Source organism: Cervus canadensis, chromosome 9 (genome assembly GCF_019320065.1).
Source record: "Cervus canadensis isolate Bull #8, Minnesota chromosome 9, ASM1932006v1, whole genome shotgun sequence".
NCBI classification, from domain to species: Eukaryota; Metazoa; Chordata; class Mammalia; order Artiodactyla; family Cervidae; genus Cervus; species Cervus canadensis.
The window spans coordinates 59,783,729-59,807,863 of NC_057394.1; the positions used below are offsets into that span (position 1 = coordinate 59,783,729).

A 24,135-nucleotide genomic window follows, 5' to 3' on the forward strand; every position below is an offset into this window, starting at 1 on the left:
CTTTGATCACCCATCTCCCCAATACACACATATATATACTAGGTTTGATGAAGAATGGAAAGTTGCAGAAAAACAGTGGAACAGAAGGGTATAAACTAAGGGTAGTAAGCAAGAAAACTAGTGAGGCCTGCTCCTTCACATTTTTCTCTGCTTCCATCTTCAGAGATAAGAATGCTCCTCTCAAAACCATATTTCAGAAAAATATTAAGTGACATGAAGAAATGAATAAGTGGAAGTTACTACTAGGTATAGAGGTATTGGATTAAGATTTTCATTTTCTTAACGTTTTTCTGTTTCTATGTTTTCTGAGTTTAACAATTAACTGATCTAATTTCTAATTAGAAAACTTGTTTTTTTAAGTGTGTTTAATATTATTGCTGGGAATATTTTATTTTCTAATTTTTGGAGCCTGGTAATCCATGGTGTCATGTCTGGAAACTGCCATCTGGCACTGTAGAAAGGAAAACTGAGAAGATAACATTCTGCAAGTCTTATCCGACTAATGGAAGCTATTATATAAACATTTAGTAGCATTGTAATACTAGTAACATTTTCTATTAAGAAACACTTGCTTGAAAACAAAAAACACAGAATTTTTACATGATTTATTTAATAATAAACCAATTAAAGATACAAAAATGTTTAGAGGATTTCAAAATTTAAATTTTTGTTTAAATACAAATTCACTCTGTAATATGAAAACATATAACATTAGACCTCTAAACATGATTTTTTCATCTACAAAAATTACTTTTTGCTATACTAAAAAATTGCAAGAAACAATTTTTCTTGTGAAGTTAAATGTACATTATTTACAGATGAAAAAGTAATCTAAAAAGTAATCTAGAAACATGGATATATAATGCATATTATCTTTGTATGTAATTCCCCCTCCCCCACTCCCAATAAAAAAAAGATCCAAAATATAAAGCAGCTACAGTTTTATAGCAACTGACTACTCAGTCAGATTAGCCAAGGCTTGGTTGCTTTCTGGGCCCTTAAAGAGCCCTGACTCTTTCAGAATAGCATTATATCATTTAGCACTCAGCAACGTAAGTTTACTAGTGGATCACAGTGCACAGGGGCCTAAAGAGTTAATGAACAAACTATTTAGGAAGAATTCAGGTTCATAGCAGGTCTTACAGATAACAGAAAAATGAATTTTGTAGGGCCATTAATTTTCTGTAATATTTTAGTTATATTTACATTAGGAGATAAGCTGATAATGTTTTAATTGATACTAACTTTGATAAATTGATAAAAGATAGGAGTTAGAATCATAAAATTTAGAACTAGATGGGAAATTGGAGAACTAGATAGGAATTAGACAGGAGTTGGAGTCTAATCCAATACACCATTCCTCTTAGGAGGCCCAGAAGATCAAGTGGCTTGCCCAAGGTTACAGAGCTAGTCAGCAGGAGAACCACTCCTAGGCTGATGATTTTCTATTATCCTGCTTCTGAAACAGGTTTAGCCCTATCATGGGCACATTTCAATTTTTAAAGTTATATTTTACATAGGCATAGCTCAACATACAGTGCAACAAACTAAAGTCAATCTAAGTGAAATCATAATTTTAACAAAGCATAAAATAGGTGTCTTGGATTTCAAAGAGTCAAGACTTAACCTTTGATACAGTGGAATGAAAACAGCTCCTATATAAATTTCCTGATGTCTTACATTTAAGTATTGTGTTTACAAAAGAATCAGAAAAGCTAATGTAATATAAAATTTAAAATGATGCTTGTAAAATGCTTATGATATAACCACTGAAAAAAATCTCAAAAGAATGTCTTCATAGTATAAAACGCCTGTTCCTTCACAACTGAATTCGGAAACTTTTGGAGAACAAACAGAAGCATTTGGGTTTTCCCCCCTTATCTAACAAAGTCAAAATTAACTGTTACTAACTTTTAACAAGTAACTACAAAATGAGGAACGGTGTGGAGGATTTATCTTAGAATCAATAGTTTGCAGACAATCAAAAATGTTCAGTTAAACAACAACCATCTGTAATTCCTTTGGCATATTCCTCAGAAGGAGCTGGGTTCCAGCAGTTCGTTTTTTATAGCTACCTGCGAAGGAAACCCATTGGAGACCACCATCACGTAAGGCTGTGGCTGCTGCTCGGGGTGATCCGCGCCTTCTTTCACAGCCTCTCCAGCCTCCTTCTTCACTTCTTCCTGTATGTGAGTCTTCGCCTCTTGAGCTTTGATAACTGAAGTGATTACAGTGCCAGGTGGGTGAGCAACCAGCTGTGAACTGTGCTGAGAAAAGGTCGCCATGGGCGCGGCGGCGCTGAAGGGCGGAGACGAAGCCGCGCTGACGGCTCCGTTGCAGACAGCCGGGACGCTGCTGGTGAGGACCTGCTGCACGTGGGCGGGGCTCAAGACGATGGAGGGCGGGGAGCCCGGCTTCTGCGGCTGCAGCACCACGTTTTCTTTGAGGACTGTCATGGGCTGTGAGGATGGGATGGCTTGTAAGATGAATTTCTGAGATCCAGCAGCTGACGACGGATCTGCGCTGGCTATCACTGTTGTGATCGGCACTGTCTGGAGTGTTACCGTGTGCAAATGCTGATTCCCAGGAGATACCACCACTGGAACTTGGGCTGGAGTCTGTATGGTCCTATTGAGATTACGAAATAAAAGTGAGGAAATAAGCATATTCTACATTGTTGAAAACAACACTTGACAAGTCACTTGAACAAAACATGAGTTATTTATTTCAAATGCTCCTTCCCGTTATTTCCAACGCAAGGAAAACATTGTGCCAGACCCAGCATTAAACACTGCACATACAGAAGTGGCCAACAAAAAATTCTCAGTCCATTAACTATAATGCCATCTGTGAAAAAAAATCTGTATAAAGCACTATATTAACACAAATGGGGAATCAATTTTTTGTTGAAGGAGGATATCAAAATGTTTCCCAAGGAAGTTACACATAAGCTGCCTGACAGAAAATTAGGAATATATAGATATGTATATATATACATACCTATCTATCTATATATATATATTTTTTGTGCTGAACCATGCAGCTTGTGGGATCTTAGTAACCTGACCAGGGATCAGTTCCGCCCTTTGGCAAAATGCAGAGCCCTAACCACTGGACTGCCAGGTAATTTTCGAAAATCAGGAATTTTTAAATAAACATTGGATTCACTATCATTTTAATATTTGACGGATAATGTCATCTATAAGCCCAACCAAATTACGAAACTTCACATGATTATAATTGTTTTCAACCTGTTTCGGCTCAAGATGGTAAAGAGTCTGCCTGCAGTGTGGGAGATCCGGGTTCAATCCCTGGGTCGGGAAGATCCCCTGGAGAAGGAAATGGCAACCCACTGCAGTATTCTTGCCTGGAAAATTCCATGGACGAAGGAGCGTGGCAGGCTACAGTCCATGGGGTCGCAAAGAGTCAGACACGACTGAGCGACTTCACTTTTCTATTATATAGAGAAAGCACTCAATTAACTAAAATTAAACAATACTCAACCTTAAACATATATGTGATAGTATTAGAAGAATTTTAATAATTCACAGCTCATATTACATAAAACAAGTCATGAATATAATTAACTCATGAGGGTTCTTTAGGATGGCAGAGAGAACAAAAGGTAAGGCCAAATCTTGGCAAAAAATAAACAAAGGTTGTTTTAGAGATGTGTTTTCTCAGCTCAAGTAATTTGCACAAATTTTAATCATAAAGATACAATTTTAACATAAAATCCAGTTTGTATAAATTGTTAATTCTATTTATTGAAGAAAAGAGGTACATAAATGGTATTATAAGTCAATCTAATTTTTAAAGTTCACAGCTATGAAATTTATACTCATGGCTATTGTCAATACAAAACAAATGTTGTTGAACAGACTCCGCGTCTGGATCTCAACTGTGTTTCCTCTGAATTCTATAAAGCTATTTTACAAAAGAGAGAGGATTGCTACTTCAAATGGCTAAGAGCCGGATTAGTCCCCATAAACGAAATGTTAATTATTGCCAGGAGACTATCACAGGTAAATTTTAGCAAGTTACAGTTATGTGGCCTGTCTCATGTGAAAAATGAAATTCTAGAGCAGAAACCAAATGGGTAAGGTGGAAGATAACTCAGTACAACTCAGGAGACATTAAGAGGAAGCAGAAAGACACAGGCTAGCTAGAGCCCACACCCACACATGCAGGATACTGTTTCTCAAGTTCCGTTTGTCAGCACAGTCACCACTGTGAGAATCAGTCCACGGCAGGATGTCAGCAGCCCTTTTGAAGGACATTGCTAGAAGAGAATATGAGTCAGGTAATGAAGATTTACTAGGTTGGCAGGGTATGGCTAGGAATAAAGGCCAGATATACTATTGGGCAGGCAGTGATGAGTTGGAAGGATATAGAATAACTTTGGGAACTAGGGCACTTTTCCAAAATACACTGTACCTCCCTTTTTCCCTGCCTGCTTAAAATCAGGATATCCTGGGTAGAATCTAAGCCTGTAAATGGTAGCTGACCCTACAGAATGATACCATTTTTTAAATAAAAAAGATCCAAGAGCTTCCCATGCCAAGAGCTCATATACACATACATACAGATAAAATAGAATTTGGCACATAGAAAGCATACAGAATGTATCTATAAATATGTATAACCTGGCCACCCAATAAGAATTATTATCACAATTTTCCACATGAAAAAAATTAATGCAGAAAGAAGCTGAACAGCTCACATAAGGTGAGCAGTTAGATAAGAAAAGGGATCGGTCAACTACAGAGCCTATGTGCTTAACCATTACAACGCACTGTCACTTAAGTACTGAATAACTTCAAGTAAAGAGGGATACTTACTATTAGATTTTTAAACAGTAGGGAGTTATACACCCACACACCCCTTTCTCTTTCCCTCTCTCAGGTATGGTATCAGTTCAGTTCAGTAGCTCAGTCGTATCCAACTCTTTGTGAGCAATAATGTACTTGGAAAAGTTCCATGTTGCTAATCAGGGCTACCATGAGACATTCAGTGCCTTTTATTGAAGTCAGAAAAAGATGGCCCTTTCCTGGGCATCTGACTGCCATCTGCCAGAAAATATATATACTGACCTAAAATACCTGCAATGTAAATATACTGGCTATTTGAACAAATTATAAAACAATAAATTTTCACTAATAAAAAATTCAGAGATTAAAGGATTAAATATTATGCAGCCTTTTCCCAACCACAGGAATCAAAATAAATTTTTTCTTAGTTAATTATTAAACTGTCAGTTGTGTCTGGTTATAATTATATTGCACAACAAAGGTTACATTACAGTTAACTACTTTTAAAAAGCCCAAGCTGCTTGTAACCAACTGGTACAATATTGGTTATTTAAAGTTCTTCAAACTTTCTGAAGCTAAGAAAGATATACAATATAATATTTGGCTTTTGCTGAATATCTACTCAGCTGTCAGGAAGTGTCATTTAATTGTTACAACCACCTGTCAGGTTAAATAACATCATCTTTATTTTATAGATGAGGAAACAATAGTTGGTTAATGTAATCCAATGTCATATCTAATAATTGACAAGGGTTGTAGGGTGAGAATTTTATGCCCAAATTCTTCCTACTCCATTAGATTGCTTTCAAAGTAACTTATACATTATATATTGATATTTTTAGAGGCTAATTTATTTAAAAGACCCTAAGACAATCACCGACTCGATGGACATGAGTTTGAGTAAACTCCCGGAGTTGGTGACAGACAGGGAGGCCTGGCGTGCTGTGATTCATGGGGTTGCAAAGAGTCGGATACGACTGAGCAACTGAACTGAACTGAACTGAAGACAAACTTAGTGCCTGGAAAAACATTGTAGAGAAACAAGTTATACTGGGTAGGTATATGGACTTCCAAGTTTACCAAGGGACAATTTTAGGAAAATACTTTATTAGAGGTTTATTTTTGTGAAGCCAAAGTTAAGATTTGTAAACCTGAACACATATACCATAAATCAATTAAGAAAAGTTTAACCAATTTCAACATAGACACAGTTGGCCTTCCATACTCATGGCTCCACATCCACAGATTCCACCAACCTCCCCCAGAAATATCCAGATGAGTCTGGATATCCCCAGGTGAAAATATCCAGCCTCACCTCCCCCAAAATTCCAGAAAGTTCCAAATCTCACAGCTTGAATGATCTGCCACATGCTGGCAACTACTTACATAGCATTTATACTGTATTAGGTATTATAAGTAATCCAGAGATGATTTGAAGTATACGGGAGGATATGTGGAGTTTATATGCTAATATTAGCCATTTTACATAAGGGGCACCCTCAGATTTTGGAGTCTGAAGGGAGTTCTGGAAATAATCCCCTGAGGACACTGAGGGATCATTCTATGTGCAATTGTGTGAGATAAAAAGAAACGAGCAAAGGAAAAACGGAGAAGAAATATGTTCCTAATTCTCGGTAAACAAGTGATAATTCTTGTGATCGTGTGAATTAACCGAGAGTATGTCAGATCACTAAGTTCACTGCTTTAGACTACACTGCTTGCATTAAAACACTATCTCCACCACTATCTCCACCTGTGACCAGGCTCCTTGGCCTCTCTTTGCCTCAGTTTCCTCAACTGTAAAATAGGAATACTAAATATTACCTATACCTCATTGTGCAATAAGGATTCTATACTTTAATATATGTAAAGTATATGCAATATAGAGTGCTTTGAAAGTTATCAGTTCCTGTTACACTAATTTAATAATTAATCTAAATTTAAGTCATAAGTATTCTACCTCCTCTCAACTACAGAAAAAAAATATTTTAAAGGTCTTTGGTTTTTTAAAAAACTAGTCAAGAAAGATATAGTCAAATTTCTATAACTTTTCTTAGGAGTGATAATATGGTTACTTGGGATGTCTGTATTCTTAAAGAGTTGTACATTGAAATATTTAGGGGTGAAATGTCATGGTGATTTCAACTGACTTGACAAATACCCAAACAAACAAAAAAAAAGGGTATAAATAAATATTGACAGAAAGCAAATAAGGCAAAAAAACAAATATCAATTGTAAATCCAGCTGGATGGCAAACAGGTGTTCAATGTACTATTTCAACCCTTCCATATTTTGAAATTTCTACAGTTAAAAGTTGGCATAATTACAGTGAAAATAGGTAGGACTTGTGGGAGGAAAATAAAATACAAGCAAATGAGAGAGGAATTGTTGTAAAATCAAACAAATGATTAAGAATGTATGTGGACATAACTGATTCACTTTGCTGTACAACAGAAACTAATGCAACACTGTAGAGCAACTATACCCCAATTTAAAAATGGATGTGGACTCACAGACAGGCACATAAACACACAGTAACTTCTACAGGAAGAAACTGTTTTGGAAATTCTCTGGTGGACCAGTGTTCAGTTCTTGACACTTCCACTGCCATGGGCCTAGTTCAATCCCTGGCCAGGGAACTAAGATCCCTCTTGTGAGCCGCAAGACATGGTCAAAAAAAAAAAGAATAAAAAATTGTGGTTTAAAGAGTTAATTAAATTTTATATTTGTTCATTTTATAAGTAGTCCACTTAGAGAACTCCTTATTCTAAAAGGAGATAAAGAGTAATCATATATACTACTTCCACACAAATTCTATGAATATGGAGTGTTCTATGTCAGACTATGTTAGGTGCTGGAAAAAGTATAGTGGCTAGAAGGTAACTTCTACAGATTTAAATGGATAGCAGGAGACAGGCATTAAAGTTACCTGAAAACCTGGATTATGCACTAGAGCATGGTATAGGCAAGCAGTCAGCTTCGGCTGGAAGGAATTCCAAGCAGAGCCAGAGCTGGCAGTGGGAGCTACGGAAGTGGCAACACTCTGTATGCAAAACAGACCTAACAACAGCTGCAAGAAGGCAAAGCCACAAGTGCTGACTCCTGACCCATTAAACAAAGGATGGCTCTGGTCAGAAAAATCACACAATGAGAGGCATCGGTAACACAGAGGTTGGAAAAGAAAAAACAGGAGAAGGAGGAATCACGCAGTGAGTCCACAGGACTCGTTTTTACCTTCTGAGCCACAAGAGGAGCCCACAGAACTCTCAGAGAATGTAAAAATGAAGATTCTGACAGGTATACCAAAGACAGCTTGAAAATCGCAGGAAGGAAGTTTTTTAATTACAACCCTTTAATACCTGGCACTGAGTCTTATTCAGAAACTGACATTCAAGTAATAAAGTATCCAATATAATACCATAATTTATTATCTTTCAGAGCTCGAGCTGTGTTTTTGTTTGTTGTTGTTGTTATTGTTGTTTTTCTTCTGGTTTGTTTTTATTCTCAAGGTCTAAAAAGGAACCTTTGGTCAGAGATGCTAAAAAAAAAAAAAAAAACTGGATCCATCCAAGAAGGGAGTCCCAGTGATCCACTGTGGCCACTGCATGTTTCTCATCAACACAAATAAACACAATGGCAACAAAGAACCTAGAAACCAATGGGAGGAACCACATAATTCCAATTAGATATTCAGTCATCGTAAGTAACCAACAGAACTTAAGAGGAAAATAAAATATTAAAAGGAAAACATAGTTAAGTACTTGTTTAATTAAGATAGGAAAAATGTGACCTACGCTCCTCACACGTCAATAATTTAAGATAATTCAATTCTCTTAAACTCGTCAAAAGTTTAATAGTGTACAAGGAAGACTGAATGGTCTAATAGGTCTGTTTTGATTCTAGGTAATTCATGGGAAACAGATGGGGAAACAGTGGAAACACTGTCAGATTTATTTTGGGGGGCTCCAAAATCACTACAGATGGTGATTGCAGCCATGAAATCAAAAGACGCTTACTCCTTGGAAGGAAAGTTATGATCAACCTACATGGCATATTAAAAAGCAGAGGCATTACTTTGCCAACAAAGGTCCGTCTAGTCAAGGCTATGGTTTTTCCAGTGGTCATGTATGGATGTCAGAGTTGGACTGTGAAGAAAGCTGAGCACCGAAAAATTGATACTTTTGAACTGTGGTGTTGGAGAACCCTCTTGGGAGTCCCTTGGACTGCAAGGAGATCCAACCAGTCCATCCTAAAGGAGATCAGTCCTAGGTGTTCATTGGAAGGACTGATGCTGAAGCTGAAACTGCAATACTTTGGCCACCTGGTGTGAAGAACTGACTCATTGGAAAAGACCCTGATGCTGGAAGGCATTGGGGGCAGGAGGAGAAGGGGATGACAGAGGATGAGATGGCTGGATGGCATCACTGACTCGATGGGCATGAGTTTGAGTAAACTCTGGGAGTTGGTGATGGACAGGGAGGCCTGGTGTGCTGCAGTTCATGGGGTCACAAAGACTCAGACATGACTGAGCGACTGAACTGAACTGAACTGAATGCTTACTTCAAGATCAATTGAATAAAAATCCAGTATTTATGCTCGAGAATACACAACTGTAACACAGGAGTCAGCTAATGAAAATAATCAAAAGAATCATATTTATTGGATTTGGAAGGGCTCTTGTAATTCATGTTCTGGAAGTTCACAGCAGTAGAAACTTAAAAAAAGAACCCTGAAAATGTCCACTTATCTGCCTTCCTCTTTTATCCCCATTCTAAATCAGTCAAAACCAGCCACAAGTTTCTGCAAAAAAGAGAGTCCAAGTTGTTGTTAGACTTTGTTAAGATATGTCGTCTCTGGGAGAATGAGGCAGATTTTATTTGATTAAGCCAAAAAACTATTCCTCCAACTCTGCCACTCTACAAACCTGAAAAAGAGGACCTTTGATTCCTGGCCTCCCAACCTGTTTGACTATTCTGGATACTATCTGAGAAGACTGTTATCTTCCCAAGGAATAATGCGTATTTCTTAGAACTCAATGCATCCCAAAGGGTCATTATATGTAAATGTATGTTATATTTTCACAGCTTGTAACTTTGTCCCCAAAAAGATCTGAAACCATTCCCTGGATTTTCTTGTATGTGGATCTCTTCTTATATGGATCAATCACTTATACAAAACTATATAGGACTGATTCAAATTGGTAGAATCACATCAAGTGCTGTCCAAGTTTAAAAATAACAAATCACTGATAAAAATCAGAGGACTGATGCCTTGCTGCTGAAACAATCTGTTGACCAAAAGTTCCAGCTTGAAATCTATATCATTTTTATTTTCACTTCTGAATCCCGACACATTTAACCAAAAATGACTCTTGTCAGAACATGACACGAGGATCTGCACCGGTCCCTTTAGCTTTCTCACCTAATACTCGGAACGGAAGGATTTAACGTCTCCTCTGGCATGCTGCTGGCTGCTTCCGCTTCCGGAACAGCTTGTACCGGCTGCACCACGTGAATAGTCCGGAAGAGCTGGGTAGGGTACGGGGTCTGTGTGGACTGTACTGTCCTCAGAGCCTCGGATGGCTGCGCAGCTTCCATGGCATCTTTGGGTTTTGCAGCTTTCGAATTCCCTGGTTTGAGAACTGTAGTGGTTCCTCCTTTCATTCCTGGACTTGAAGATGCTCTCCGACTTGCTGGGTTCCTACTCGAAGTGGTTGTTGACGGCAGTGACGGATCTGAAGAATCTATGCTGCAACTTGGATCCTCGTCATCTATATAAATAAGGTCTTTCGGCATATCCTTAAACTGATACACCAAGCGCTGACCTTCTACTTTTGCCAGAATACCCCTTTGGTAATAGTACCTATTCAAAACAGACAATTTTATCAATACTGTAGTCGGTTAAAATAATATTCAACACAGCAAAACTTCTGTAATCATAAACAAGAGTTTAAAGTTGGAAACAAACAAGTGAGAGAAGAATTTCTAAATGAAGGGTAGTTATTTTCTCTTCCATAGCTTAACTATAATGTCCCTACCTGTTTTAATGTTGATTCAGTAAATCTGAAACAATTTTCTATATAAAACTTAATGATGTACAAATAGATGTGATTCAAGTTTTGTCACTGATTCTAATTAGATCAAGAACCTAAAAAGTGTGAGCTAAAAAATAAAATGCAAACTATAACTAAATAGTTGTGGTTTAAAAAAGTTATCAAGTTATCAGATCTGGTTGTTTCCAATAAGTTTTTCTCAAACATATCCAGATCTTGACGACTAAATGACATTATCAAAGAAAAACAAACTAAAAGTGGGTTTAAGAGGTATCTCTGTTCAACATTTTCATGACGGTTAATATTATTCTTGAAGCATTAATTTATTCCAACATAATGTATCATATCTGAGGTTCATGCTTAAAAATGCACCCTCTTATTAAGTACCTGCATACCAACATTTGTTATTTTGTGCTGAATTTAAGTTTAATGGCTCAAAACATATGAGCCTTGTGGTCAATGTACAATGCCTGATGGTAGTTTAACATTTTCTGATCTCTTCATAAATAAAATATCCATTATTTGCATGAAGATTTTGGGGGGAAGGAGAACATTTTCCCAGACTGAAATAATATCTCAATTTAAATACTCAGTTCTATAAGTAGTATGGTTTAGCACTTCAATAGTAAAATTCACCATTTCTAAAGAAAACCCTCTGACTTTTTAGAACTTACTTGCTTTCTAGTATTTAAGAAACAATATTCTTCACACCATGAACTACAGAAATTTCACATACCTGAGAGCTCTTCCCATGGTCTCATAATTCATGTCAGGTTTGTTTTTGTGCTTCCCCCACAACCTGGATACTGCTTTAGAATCTACCAATTTAAAAATGCCTTTTTCTCGCTGAGTCCATTTGATGTATTTAGGACAAGTAGCTTTGTCCTGGAGCAGTGCCAGTAAAAACTCCCAAAGATAAATTGTGTTTCCTGAAACAAAAGCAATTTCTTTTTAACTGAACCAAAACTTTATTTGAAAGAGCACAATAAAACACAACTAAAGGTCTTATTAAGTTCCATCTATAATTATATAAAACAAGTTACACAGTTCAGTTAGTACTGGTGATATAATGGTCATAATTTCTAGAGTCTAATATAGATCTTTTTATTAGTCCCACATAAGTTATCTGAATAGAGCAATCCTGCCAATTAGATTTGTGATGACCTAGGGAGAAAGCATTGTAAGAAATTTTCTTTCAGCCTCTTTAAGAACCATTATTACATAGAATAAAAGGAAAAAGAAATGTAAAAAACCTTTCAATAGTTGTTCTTTTTATATTAAGAGCCAGCAGATTAGCCTTAACAATTTTCTTCAAATTTGGGAAGCAGTTATGAAAATATTAAAACTCCAAGACACCGTAATAAAGTGTCTATGCACTGAAAACCTAATGCGGCTGAATTCTTCCAAGAGACTCATTATTAAATGAAAGGATGGACGATTTTGACAGGGAAGTGAAAATCTCCTAATGAATTTCTTGGGCTACATTATTACCAGTGTTTCTATAGAAAGTGGTAACTGTGCATGGGGCAGCAATAAGATCCATTTCAATAAAATCTGGTGGTTTCTACTTACAGTATGCAGATATTTTAGAGCACTCTGAATGTTACTTGATCTATAATTATTATAAGGAAATTACAGGAGTAGTACTTACCCTTCCCATCTTTGTTTTTCTTCTTCACAGATATGTTTGGTGTAGTGGCTGGGGAATCTGGACGTGGTTGTTTAGTTTTTCTCCCTGAAATCACAATGGCTCTACATAAATATTTGCCCTCAAAAGTGAGAGAAAATGGATAATTTAGCTGTTTATAAAAGCTTTTTTGGTCATTTATCCTCAATTTCAAGTGCCAAGTATTTTATACATGGAACACATATTGGCTTCCTAAATACTACCTATTAAAAGGAAAATAACTTCAGTAAAAAATTAACATAGGTTAGATCACAGACACTTTTATGTAGAAAACAATACTTTGGCTCATTTGTAAAAATGAGATTAAGTTGAAACTTTAATTTTATCTTTCAGGTGACAATTCTTAACATTTAAATGAACATTACTGATACTGATAAAACTTGGGCTTCAAAATTAAGCCATATAAGTCTGTCTGCCTCTGGGTTGGTTCTCAAATACTGGAAACTACCCAAAACTTCTAGATATAAAAAATAAGGTTAAATTGAGGTTAAATTTTTGTGAACCACATACTCAATTTTTATTTTCTTGTGTATTTTCTTGTGTATTTTTAAAAAACTTATTCTATATTTCTTTCAGTTTACAGCAAACAAACTTTATGGTTATCCATCACCCAGCCCCAGACAAGTCAGAATTAAAAGTGTATTTTGTTCAGCCTTAGTCTGGGTCAACCAACTATTCTAAAGCCATGTTTATGATCTCTTCTCCCCTTATCTAGAGCCACAACCTGGCAGCAATGCTGCCTATGACTTTGGTTGGGGCGATGATGCTGTCTGAACAGACTACCACCCTGCATGAGACAATGGAGATTAAGCATAAGTGGATCCTTCAGTTAGTACTTCTAACCACAACGTTCTTGAATTTGACTCTCTCTGATCTAGATCACAAGGGCAAATGTTGAGGTAATTTAGGGAAGTAACTTAAAAAAGTGAATTACAGGGCTAAAGTCACAAGGTTAGTAGCAACACAAGACAAGTTCAGTTGTTCAGTCATGTCCGACTCTTTGCAATCCCATGGACTGCAGCATGCAAGGCCTCTCTGTCCATCACCAACTCCTAGAGCTTGCTCAAACTCATGTCCATCGAGTCAGTGATGCCATCCAACCATCTCATCCTCTGTCATCCCTTTCTCCTCCTGCCTTCAATCTTTACCAGCATCAGGGTCTTTTCCAATGAGTCAGTTCTTCACACCAGGTGGCCAAAGTATTGGAGTTTCAGCTTCAGCATCAGTCCTTCCAATGAACACCCAGGACTTATCTCCTTCAGGATGGACTGGTTGGATCTCCTTGCAGTCCAAGGGACTCTCAAGAGTCTTCTCCTACACCATAGTTCAAAAGCATCAATTCTTTGGCACTCAGCTTTCTTTATGGTTCAACTATCACATCCATACATGACTACTGGAAAAACCATAGTCTTTGAATAGACAGACCTTTGTCAGCAAAGGAATGTCTCTGCTTTTTAATATGCTGTCTAGGTTGGTCATAACTTTTCTTCCAAGGAGCAAGCGTCTTTTAATTTCATGGCTGCAGTCACAATCTGCAGTGATTTTGGAGCCCCCAAAATAAAGTCTCTCACTGTTTCCATTGTTTCCCCATCTATTTGCTATGAAGTGATGGGACCAGATGCCATAATTTTAGTTTTTTGAATGCTGAGTTTTAAGCCAGCTTTTTCACTCTCCTCTTTCACTTTCATCAAGAGGCTCCTTAGTTCCTCTCCACTTTGTGCCATAAGGGTGGTTTCATCTGCGTATCTGAGGTTATTGATATTTCTCCTGGCAATCTTGTTTCCAGTTTATGCTTCATCCAGCCCAGCATTTCACATGATGTACTCTGCATATAAGTTAAATAAGCAGGGTGACAATATACAGCCTTGATGTACTCCTTTCCCCATCTGAAATCAGTCTGTTAATAGCAACACATCCCAAGACAAACTGAATAGGAAAACACTTCTGAAGTTAAGGTGAGTAAGTCAAGGAAAGTGAAAAGTGAAAGTGAAAGTCACTCAGTCGTGTCAGACTCTTTGTGATCCCATGGAATTCTCCAGGCCAGAATACAAGTGGGTAACCTTTCCCTTCTCCAGGGGATCTTCCCAATCCAGGGTTTAAACCCAGGTCTCCCACACTGCAGGCAGATTCTTTACCAGCTGAGCTACAAAGGAAGCCCCAAACTACTACAGTGGATAGCCTATCCCTTCTCCAGGAGATCTTCCCAACCCAGGAACCAAACTGGGGTCTCCTGCATTGCAGGCAAATTCTTTACCAACTGAGCTATGAGGAGAAGAAAGTCAAAAGAGCCATTCTTCAGGCCTGGCCCCTCGAGACTACCAGATGTATACACATGGAAAACAGGCAGCTTGGCGTCTTAACCTCCATCACTGCAGACGTCTGCAGAGAACCTACAGAGATTTCCAGCTAACTGTGTTCATGACTGAGGATTAGAAGCCAGACTTCAGTCAGCTGCTATCCTTCCAACTGTTTTATTTTCTCTCATTTTTTCTCTTTTTTAAAAAAATTTCTTTATTTGGCTGCGCTGGATCAGTCGCGGCATGCGGGATCTTTGATCTTCACTGCAAATGCAGGAACTTTAGTTGCCACATGTGGGATCTAGATTCCTGACCAGGGACAGAGTCTGGGTCCCCTGCATCGGGAGCTCAGAGTCTTAGCCACTGGACCAGCAGGGAAGTCCCGATAGTACTGTTTTTATCCCGCTGTTTTACTCCACTAGTGTCAGTCACAGCAGATACTGTCAGTAGCCTACCCAGCATCCATCCTCTCCATCGTCTTCCTCACTGTTCATGGTGACGATGCACACAGCGTCACATGAACTATAGGTTAATTGGGTATATAAATTTTGTGAAGTTATTTCTCCTGATACGTTGAACATATCCAGTCCTTTCAGCCTTTCGTGGGAGCTTGTAGCCAATTCAATAATCAATCCTCATCAGGTAATGCAGTTTCTCCCTGACTGGTCCATTTCTTCTTCTTTTTTTTTTCCTCTTGCTTTGGCTGTAGGTTGCAAGGAGTCTTTGATATTCCACATTTTTTAGCATAATCTATTTCAGCCTGCATCTATTTTACTTATGCTACTCAGGATTCACTATGCTGGGATTAACATCATTCTGGAAAATTTCTCAGTCATCATCTTTGAATATTGCTTCTTCCTCACTCTACACATTCTCCCTTCCTGGAGCTCTGATTAAACGTGTAGATCTTCTCAAGCAATCCTCACATCTCTAACTCTTCTATTATCTTTTACTCTACATCAGCTCTAGGTTGGAGCTCACTTCAGCAGTGACTCATTTGCTATTTAACCCATATATTATGTGTTCTGTCTGGTTCTTTATCATGTCAGTCTTTCACCATTAAGTAGGATATTAGTCTTTTACTTTCTAAAAACAGCTTTATTGAGGTATAACTGAGATACAATAAACCTGCTTATGCTTAAAGTTTATAATCTGGTAAGTTTTGACATATGTATACACCTGTGAAACCATCACTCAAGATAATGAACATATCTTCACTCCCTAAAGTGCGTTTGTAATCCTCACTTTCCCCATCCTGCCCAATCCACAGGTAACCAACCACTCGTTTTCTATCATTATAGATTAATTTACACTTTGTACAATTTCATATAAACAGAACCATACTCTTCTTTTATGGCAGGGGGGTGGGAATCTGGCTCTTTTCCCCTAGTATAATTATGTTGAAGTTCATCCATTTTTGTCTTATGTACCAACAGTACATTCCATTTTATTGCTGAATGGTCTTTCATCGTATGGATATTACCACATGTTTAATCCAATCAGCAGCTGATGGATGTCTGGGTCATTTCCAGTTTGGGGCTGTTGCAGATAAACCTGCTAAGAACATTCATTCATGAATAAGTTTTTCTCTTAAATGTATAGTTTCATTTATTTTGGGTAAATACCGAGAAGCAGAATGGCTGGGTCATGTGTTAAGTATACATGAAGTTTTTTAAGGAACTGTCATACTGTTTTCCAAAAACTATCTTCTCCACGCAGGAAGGTGGGGTAATCACACCTCATGGTTTCCTATTTTCCAGGGATCGCTGGCTTTTGTTAACTGATGTCCACTTTCTTTAGAACCACTGCTTCAGATATTTTGTTTGTGGTTTCAGTTGTTTCAAACAGGAGGGTAAATCTGGGTTCTGTTTTTATTTTTTCCAGTTTTATTGATATATAACTGACATATTGTATAAGTTTAAGGTATAAAACACAATGTGAGATACGGCATACTCTCCACCCCACCCCTCTCCATGATGAGACCAAACAAATGATTCAGAGGTGAGATAGATTTTCAGTGTATTTCAAAATGCCAGCCTCAAAAAGCAGCTCGAGAATGCACCCCAGCTCTCAGCCTCCCTTGGAAGGAGTTTCAAAGCACCAGAGAAGTGGAAAAAGAGGGTGAAGAGAGAGTTTCTTCACATCATTTAAAAGCAGTTCAATGTCCCAATCCCCCTCCTACCAAATAAATGACTCTTGATTTTTTTCTAGCCATCTTATGATGTGAAGAGGTATCTTAACTGTGGTTTTGATTTATACTGCCCTGATGACTAACGATATTTAGCATCTTTGCTTGTACATGTTGGCTGTTTATATGTCTTCTTCAGAAAAATGTCTATTCAGGTTCTCTGCCCATTCTTTAATTGGATTTTTTTTTTTTTTTTGCTATTGTGTTATATGAGTTGCTTATATATTTTGGATATTAACCCCTTATCCAATACATGATTTACAAATATTTTCTCCCATTCTGCAGGTTGCATTTTCATTTTGCTGACAGTTTCTTTTGCTGTGCAGAGACTGAGTTTATTGTAGCTCCACTTATTAATTTTAGCCTTTGTAAAGCTTGTGCTTTTGGTGTCATATCCAAAAAACTGTTGCTACATCAGGTGCTATTACTCCATCTTGACTAGAGGAGGAAGTTTCACCTGGTATTTTTTAATAGTCTCATTCTTTGACCATATTTTCTATTCTTTTGCATTAATAATTATAATCATATTCATTGGAAGTTTCTATTTGATAATTCTATTATCTGAGGATCATAGTGAACTAACCTTAGGATTTATTTTTTTTGAATTCTGGCTTACTGTTGGACAACAGTGTTTCACACACACATCAAGCAGGCCAAAATAATAGTAATAGTAATAAACCACAACTTCATAGTCAAGGAAAAAAAAGAAAACTTTTATCACTGGCCTTTTTAACCATAAAAGTTAACCTGGTTAACTTTAACATAACCTGGTCATAAAAACCAGGTACTTATGGTACAGCTATGTACATGCACAAAAAGGGTTACTGGCATGCTCGAAATAAGATTGATTTTTTTGTTGTAGTTTTTTTTTTTTTAAACAACATTTTCTTTCTCCTTTGAGATTATAATGAACATGGTCACACCACAAGGAAAGTCAGAAGTAGGAGAGAGAATGCTGGGAAGACTGGTTTGCTCATCTGAGATCATTAAAAATGGCTGACCCCTACAATATGTACAAAAATATAAAATGTAAATATAAAACACAAATTTTCCTTTTAAAAGTACTTTAAGAAAAAAACCCTGGGCCTTGGAAGTTTTGGTTCCTTCTTCCTCTCCTGTTCCAAGTTCACGTTGTGTGGCTCTGGCTGGACAGTGGGAGCACGTGGCACCTGCGGGCGGCAGGCAGGCCGGACTCCACCTGACCGTTGGGTTCCGAGACGCCAAGAGGAGGCTGAATGGGCTATAGCAGCCTTTTCTGTAAGCTTAACTTCTCCTTTTTTGCTGTCTAGTCATCCTCATCCATCTTCCACTTTTTTGCGTCAGTGTCAGCATCCCCATCAACTTCAGCTGCTGCTTTGCCCACAGCTGCCTCAGACTCCTCATCTTCATCGCCACCCTCTTCCTCACCATCACCTTCCTCCTCCTCTCCCTCCCCAACTTCTTCCTCTTCTTCACCCACCACACTGTCAGCCTCCTGTTCCCCATCTTCCTCATTCTCAGCATTCCCATTCGCAGGTCCTCGCTCCCATTCCCTGTCTCCCCCACAGCTTCTTGAAGTCCTTGGTAGTGATCCTGGAGCTGGTGTCCATGGCTGTACTGGCACGATGGGGCCGTGAAGTCATGCAGCAAACTGGAAAGAAAGCAGGAGGGCGAGAACTCTGGCGATGAAGCTGCCGGAGTCCACAGTGGAGGCGGAGCTGGAGGTGGCTGAGCGCGTGAGGAGCCAGACACGGCGACAACGCAAAGACGGCTCCTGAGAGCAGCCAGTGGGAAACCAGAATTCCCTATGTCTGCTGCTCCTCATTCAGGAGGTATCTTTCTTATGTGTTCTGTGATACTGAAGTGTGAGTTCACCTTCAACAGGGTTTTATTTGAAGAAATACTGTGCAGCCTGGATTAAATATATGACATGGCAAAGCAATTTTACAAGAGCTTCTCCTGGGGCCCAAAGTTACTGCCAGGTAGGGGCCATTGTTATGTTAATTACTTGGCTGGACATTCCTAAAGTCAGTGATAATTTAAAATCTAGTCATAAACCTAGGTTAAGGTAAACCTAGGATTATGAGTTCTCAAAAGAACAATTTTTCCACTCAGCTACAAAATACAAGTTTCCTTAACATCTGTCTGTGCCAATGGGTGGATTGTTTTTCCCCTTAGGGTACAGCCTTCCGAGGACCCCATGAATTATATGCTGAGTTCTCTAATACCCATTTTGCTTTGGACCAAGACTAGCATGTGCCTCTACTTGGAATATAAAACCAAGTCCCCTGGACTTCCAGACGGACATATTCTTCTCAGCCCTTCAGAGCTGTTGCAGTGTCAGCTCATTCTTACTGTTGTTATTTTCCTCTTCACCTTTGGCTCTTGAAACTTCTCTTATTTCATGTGAAATTAGGTTACACAGTGGCTGGTGATGCCATAAACCAAGATATTAAACTCAACATGTTAAACAAGCTGGAGCAGAATCAAAAGGCCAAGAGAGGGAAACGTGTGAGTGTCAGGATGCAAGTGTGGTTCTCATCTGTGACTACTTTACAGTTCCCTCTGGCACGTTGTGTCCTCTTCAGGTACTTACCTGCTGGTTTACCACTTGTATTCTTCCCACTGGAATCTTCATTAGAATCTGTGCTGGTGGTTATCAAACTATGTTCCCCAGGAGAAAACTGAACTGGTCTTATCCCTGGGCTCTTTTGGAGCTTGGATAAAAGGCTTTAGATACAAGACTGAGGCTTAAAAAGTTGGGAAACATCCCTTTTCTATAAGACAGTCCAAATATTTTAAAAGTATAATTCTTAAAAATGAATCTAATATGAAGAAATAACTCAATTTGTTTTATACCAATTTTATCTTACAGAAGTTTTAACTGGTGTAGAAATATCTTTGAATAAAAGCTACCTTTAGATTCCACATCAAGAGTAGACTGTTTTCCCTAAACAGATTACCCACCTACCTTTCTTTCTCTTAGGTTGCTCTGGTGATGAGGGTCCTGGTGAGTGTGCATATGTTTCTTGAACGTGCTGAGTTTCCATCACTTCAGGAATCCCATCTAGTGTGACGGATACATGGGTGACTGGGGCAACAACAATGTCATCTTCAGAGGAACTAAATATATTATTATCTAATGGGAATAAAACCAACTTTGTATTATAAATCAAAATAATTTCGTAAAATATTTCCTATTTCTTTGAAGATTAAAGGAGAAATGAAATCTTGAATCTAGCCCCTGGTTTTTACTTCCTCTGCCCTAAGTCAAGTTCGCTGGATCAGTCCAGGCTTGACTGGACCATTCAGTGTCTTCCCGACTTGACTTCCTATCCCCAGTCCATCCTGTCTCTCTTCTGCATTTTTCGCATTGCCGCTAAAGTTTTTCTCCAATACCTAAGTCTGATCTGACCATATCATTCTTCTCTATAAAAACTTTACAGAGTGAAAATTAGAAAGAAGAATAAAACTGACATACCTTCTCATTGTTTACAGGTGGAAAAAAGATAAGAACAACCAAACTCCATAGCATACCATTTTGAACATCCACAATATGTAACCCACTGTGAAACATTACTTTAATTATACCAAAACATTTTGAAGCTTAAACCTCTCCTTCTTTCACAGATCTATGTCGTTGATTCAGTGGACTCCGTCTGCCTTGAATGCCCTTTCCTGCCTTCTTCTACACATGAAAAGCTTATTTGTCATTAACAGCCCAGGTCAAAACATTCCTTCCAAAAAGTCAGTCACCAGTATTTTCAGCTAGAGAAATCTCTCCTTCCAGAACACTCTGCTATCCCTCTTTTGGCCTTTATTTTTGGCTTTTACAGTTATTTGCATAAATAACTATCTTCAAAAGAAAACTGGAAGCTTGAGGAAAGAAACAAAATCTATTCATTTCTATATCATGTTATCGCCTAATGCATTGCTATGCATACAGAAAACCCTCAATAAACGTCTTAAATTGATTTAATAGTAATTCATTTTATAAGTCTGACCACTTTCTTGTCAGAAAAGTCCAAAGGAGAACATGGATTTAAAAGCAAATCAATAAATGTGGTAGTAAATTTTATGCCATGAAATCTTAGAAAACATTTCAATGGATTTTTGCCTATTCACTGATGAATAATGACAGAAATCACTAAATTTTCATTGTTTGGACCCTAAATACACTAATACTTCACCAATGAGGTTAAGAAGATACTCTGCATAATCTCTGTGACACCTAAATTACCTTTTTATTCTCAAAGTCTTCATTCCTCAAATCTAAAAAAAAAAAAAATCCTGTTTGAACACTTTAGTAAAGATACCTCAACCAGTACTGTACCTTAAAATACATTTAGGATGCTAAAAAAATAAAACATGACTCTGGTCTCTTGATGTTTACCATCTAAAACAGAGAGATGACAGAAAAAGTTTTTCAAAGCATATAGCCATAGTGCTACTATAGACCATAGGAAACTATACTCAACATCCTGTGATAAACCATAACAGAAAAGAATATGAAAAAGAATGTATGTATATGTATATATGTTACTGAGTCACTCTGCTGTACAGCAGAAATGAACACAACATTATAAATCAACTACACTTTAAAAATAAAAAAAAAGCATAAGAACGTGAACAGACGTAACACTCACTCATGCGCTTTTCATCCAGCATAGGGCCAGGAGAATCCATGTTGAGGAGTGCCTCAGCAGCCTCGATGGTTTCAATTGTTTCATCCCCATTATGACAGGAAGCTTCGACTATAATACATTTAAACAGAAAACAGAATTAGCACAAGACATCTGTTGTTCTAAAAAACACAGGTTTGGGAATTTCCTGGTGGTCCAGGGATGAGGACTCTGCTCTTCCACTGTGGGGGCCCAGGTTCAATCCCCAATTGGGAAACTAAGATCCAGTTCCTCCATAATAGTTAAAACCAGAAAAGATAAATACTTCAAAAAGCCTAGTAAAGTTATTAAAACAGGGCACTGTAACACTTCCTACTAAAAACTTAAGGCTTCTATTTAAAATCTTGTAGATTTACGGCATAGTAGAAAAGCAGATTACTCTTCTGTCAAAGCTCTGGAATTCCATGAATTGAAGGAAATATCCCATTAAAACTAATTTTTTCTAAAAAATCAAGCAAGTAAGGCACAGATAAGTCAATAATCAATTACCACCTTCTAAACATTTATATAACTCTAGCTATTCATTTATATAAGCTTTATAAATATTTTAAAGTTCTGCTAGGTAGATGAAAATGATAAAATTAGTATGTATAACTATTTAATTACATAGCAATTAAGAAAATATTACAAGGAGAATTTCAAATTACTTCTTTGTCAAGCTTTTATAGTGAGAAATATCAAATACACACAAAAGTAGAGGAAATCATACAATGAACTGAATGTATCAAGGGCCCAGTTTCAATATTTAACAATCAATTTTCCTTAATCTATACTCCCCAGCTCAAAAAAGACACAAGATTATTTCAAAGTGAACCTCAGACAGCCTGTCATTCATTGTAAATATTATAGTATACAGACAATGCCATGGTCACATCTTTTACAAATTAATTATTCTTTAAATCAGATATCCATTTAATAATGAAATTTCTCTGTCTCAGATTTTTTTTTAAAGTTGGCTTGTTCACAACAGATTTCAAACAAAGTTCATGCATTACACTTGGTGGCATACACCTTCCTTCCTATTTTTTCTGTTTTGCTGTTTATCTTAAGAGAAACAGGGTCAATCTGTTTGTAGTTTCCCACATTTTAGATTTTGCTGATTATATCTCTGTGGTGCCACTTACCACAGCCCTCCCCCATGTATTTCCTGTAAACTGGTAGATATTTCTACAAGACTGATTTGATTCACATTCAGTTTTTTGGCAAGAATACTTGAAGGTGATGCTGTGTGATTCTATGTGCTTTTTGAAAGTAGGTTGTCTTTCTTCAGTACTGCTAGACGGAGAATCAGTTTCAAGTGTTGTCAGCCTGATCCAGTTATCATTAAATTTTCCAACAGCCTTTCATCTAAAGGCTTTAGCAGTTACTGATGACAGTTTGCCTAGATCCAGGAGTTCATTAGGGATTCCAAAATGGTGATAATCATAATCTTATCATTCCTCTCCCATTTATTAGCTAGAATTCTCTACAAAGAAGAACTTGCTGTCATCAACTATCTGTTTACCCTGAGCCAAGGTTTATACAATAAAGGCAAATTAAATGCTTGGGTCTTTTTCTGTTATTCACTAATTTTCAGAGTAAAAAATGGGATCTTTCAAAAGTGACCACTGAGTTTAAAAGATTTTTATTAGTTTCTAGTTTATGTTTCTATGTTTAGATATAAGCAAACACATACATATCATTTTTACTCTCTCCCTTATCTTAAATAATAAATAACTATTCATGCTGTACTGACCCTTGCTTTTTAAACTTCATATACACTAGAAATCATTCCACAGCTATATACAGAAATCAAACTACCTTTCGAATTTCAAAAAACATAAAGCAAATTTAATACCAGTGATCTAATTTGTAAAAGTTTGTTTATTACACTCAGCCTCAGTGCTCAGGGCAGGAAATGCAAAATAAATTGGTGAGTCCTACATAAAACAGGAATGAAAATCAAAAAAGAAGTACAAGTAAGCTTTTAAAAATACAGAGAAAATGTTTTCCCATCATTAAATGGATTATATAAATAATTTATATTTATATTATAATTATTTTATAAGATACAAAACAATTTCTTGTAGGCAACACTAAAACCCACAAGATTTTTTTTTTTCCTTCCAGTTTTACTGAGATATAATTGACATGCAGCGTTGTGTGAATTTAAGGTGTACATCATAAGGATTTGGTCATTTCAATCATGAAATGATTATCACAATAAGTTTAGTGAATACCCATCATTTCATATAGATATAAAATTAAGGACACAGAAAAACTTTTCTTGGGATGAGAACTGAAGAATTACTCTTAATTTTTATATATAATATGCCTCGGTGTTACTTACATTTATCATATTGTATGTTATATCTCTAGTACTTTTTTTATCTTCTATATGAATGTGTGTGCCTTTTGACCTTTGTCCAATTCTCATTCCCCTCTCCCCCTACCTCTGG

General features: G+C 37.3%; 1 protein-coding gene across 4 annotated transcripts in view; it reads right to left on the reverse strand.

Moving 5' to 3' along the window:
* Nucleotides 1-590: 590 nt before the first annotated feature.
* The window catches only part of ELF1 (E74 like ETS transcription factor 1), a 115,169-nt gene continuing 91,624 nt past the window's right edge, over nucleotides 591-24,135 (reverse strand). For all 4 annotated transcript variants that reach the window (XM_043477352.1, XM_043477350.1, XM_043477353.1 and 1 more), the window contains 6 exons: nucleotides 21,662-21,769; nucleotides 19,987-20,154; nucleotides 12,516-12,599; nucleotides 11,601-11,793; nucleotides 10,234-10,674; nucleotides 591-2,628 (listed from right to left, as the gene is read on the reverse strand). In XM_043477352.1, the coding sequence (XP_043333287.1) occupies nucleotides 2,034-2,628; nucleotides 10,234-10,674; nucleotides 11,601-11,793; nucleotides 12,516-12,599; nucleotides 19,987-20,154; nucleotides 21,662-21,769 (1,589 nt within the window). In that variant the 3' untranslated portion in view covers nucleotides 591-2,033. The remainder of the gene's footprint in view (nucleotides 2,629-10,233; nucleotides 10,675-11,600; nucleotides 11,794-12,515; nucleotides 12,600-19,986; nucleotides 20,155-21,661; nucleotides 21,770-24,135) is intronic.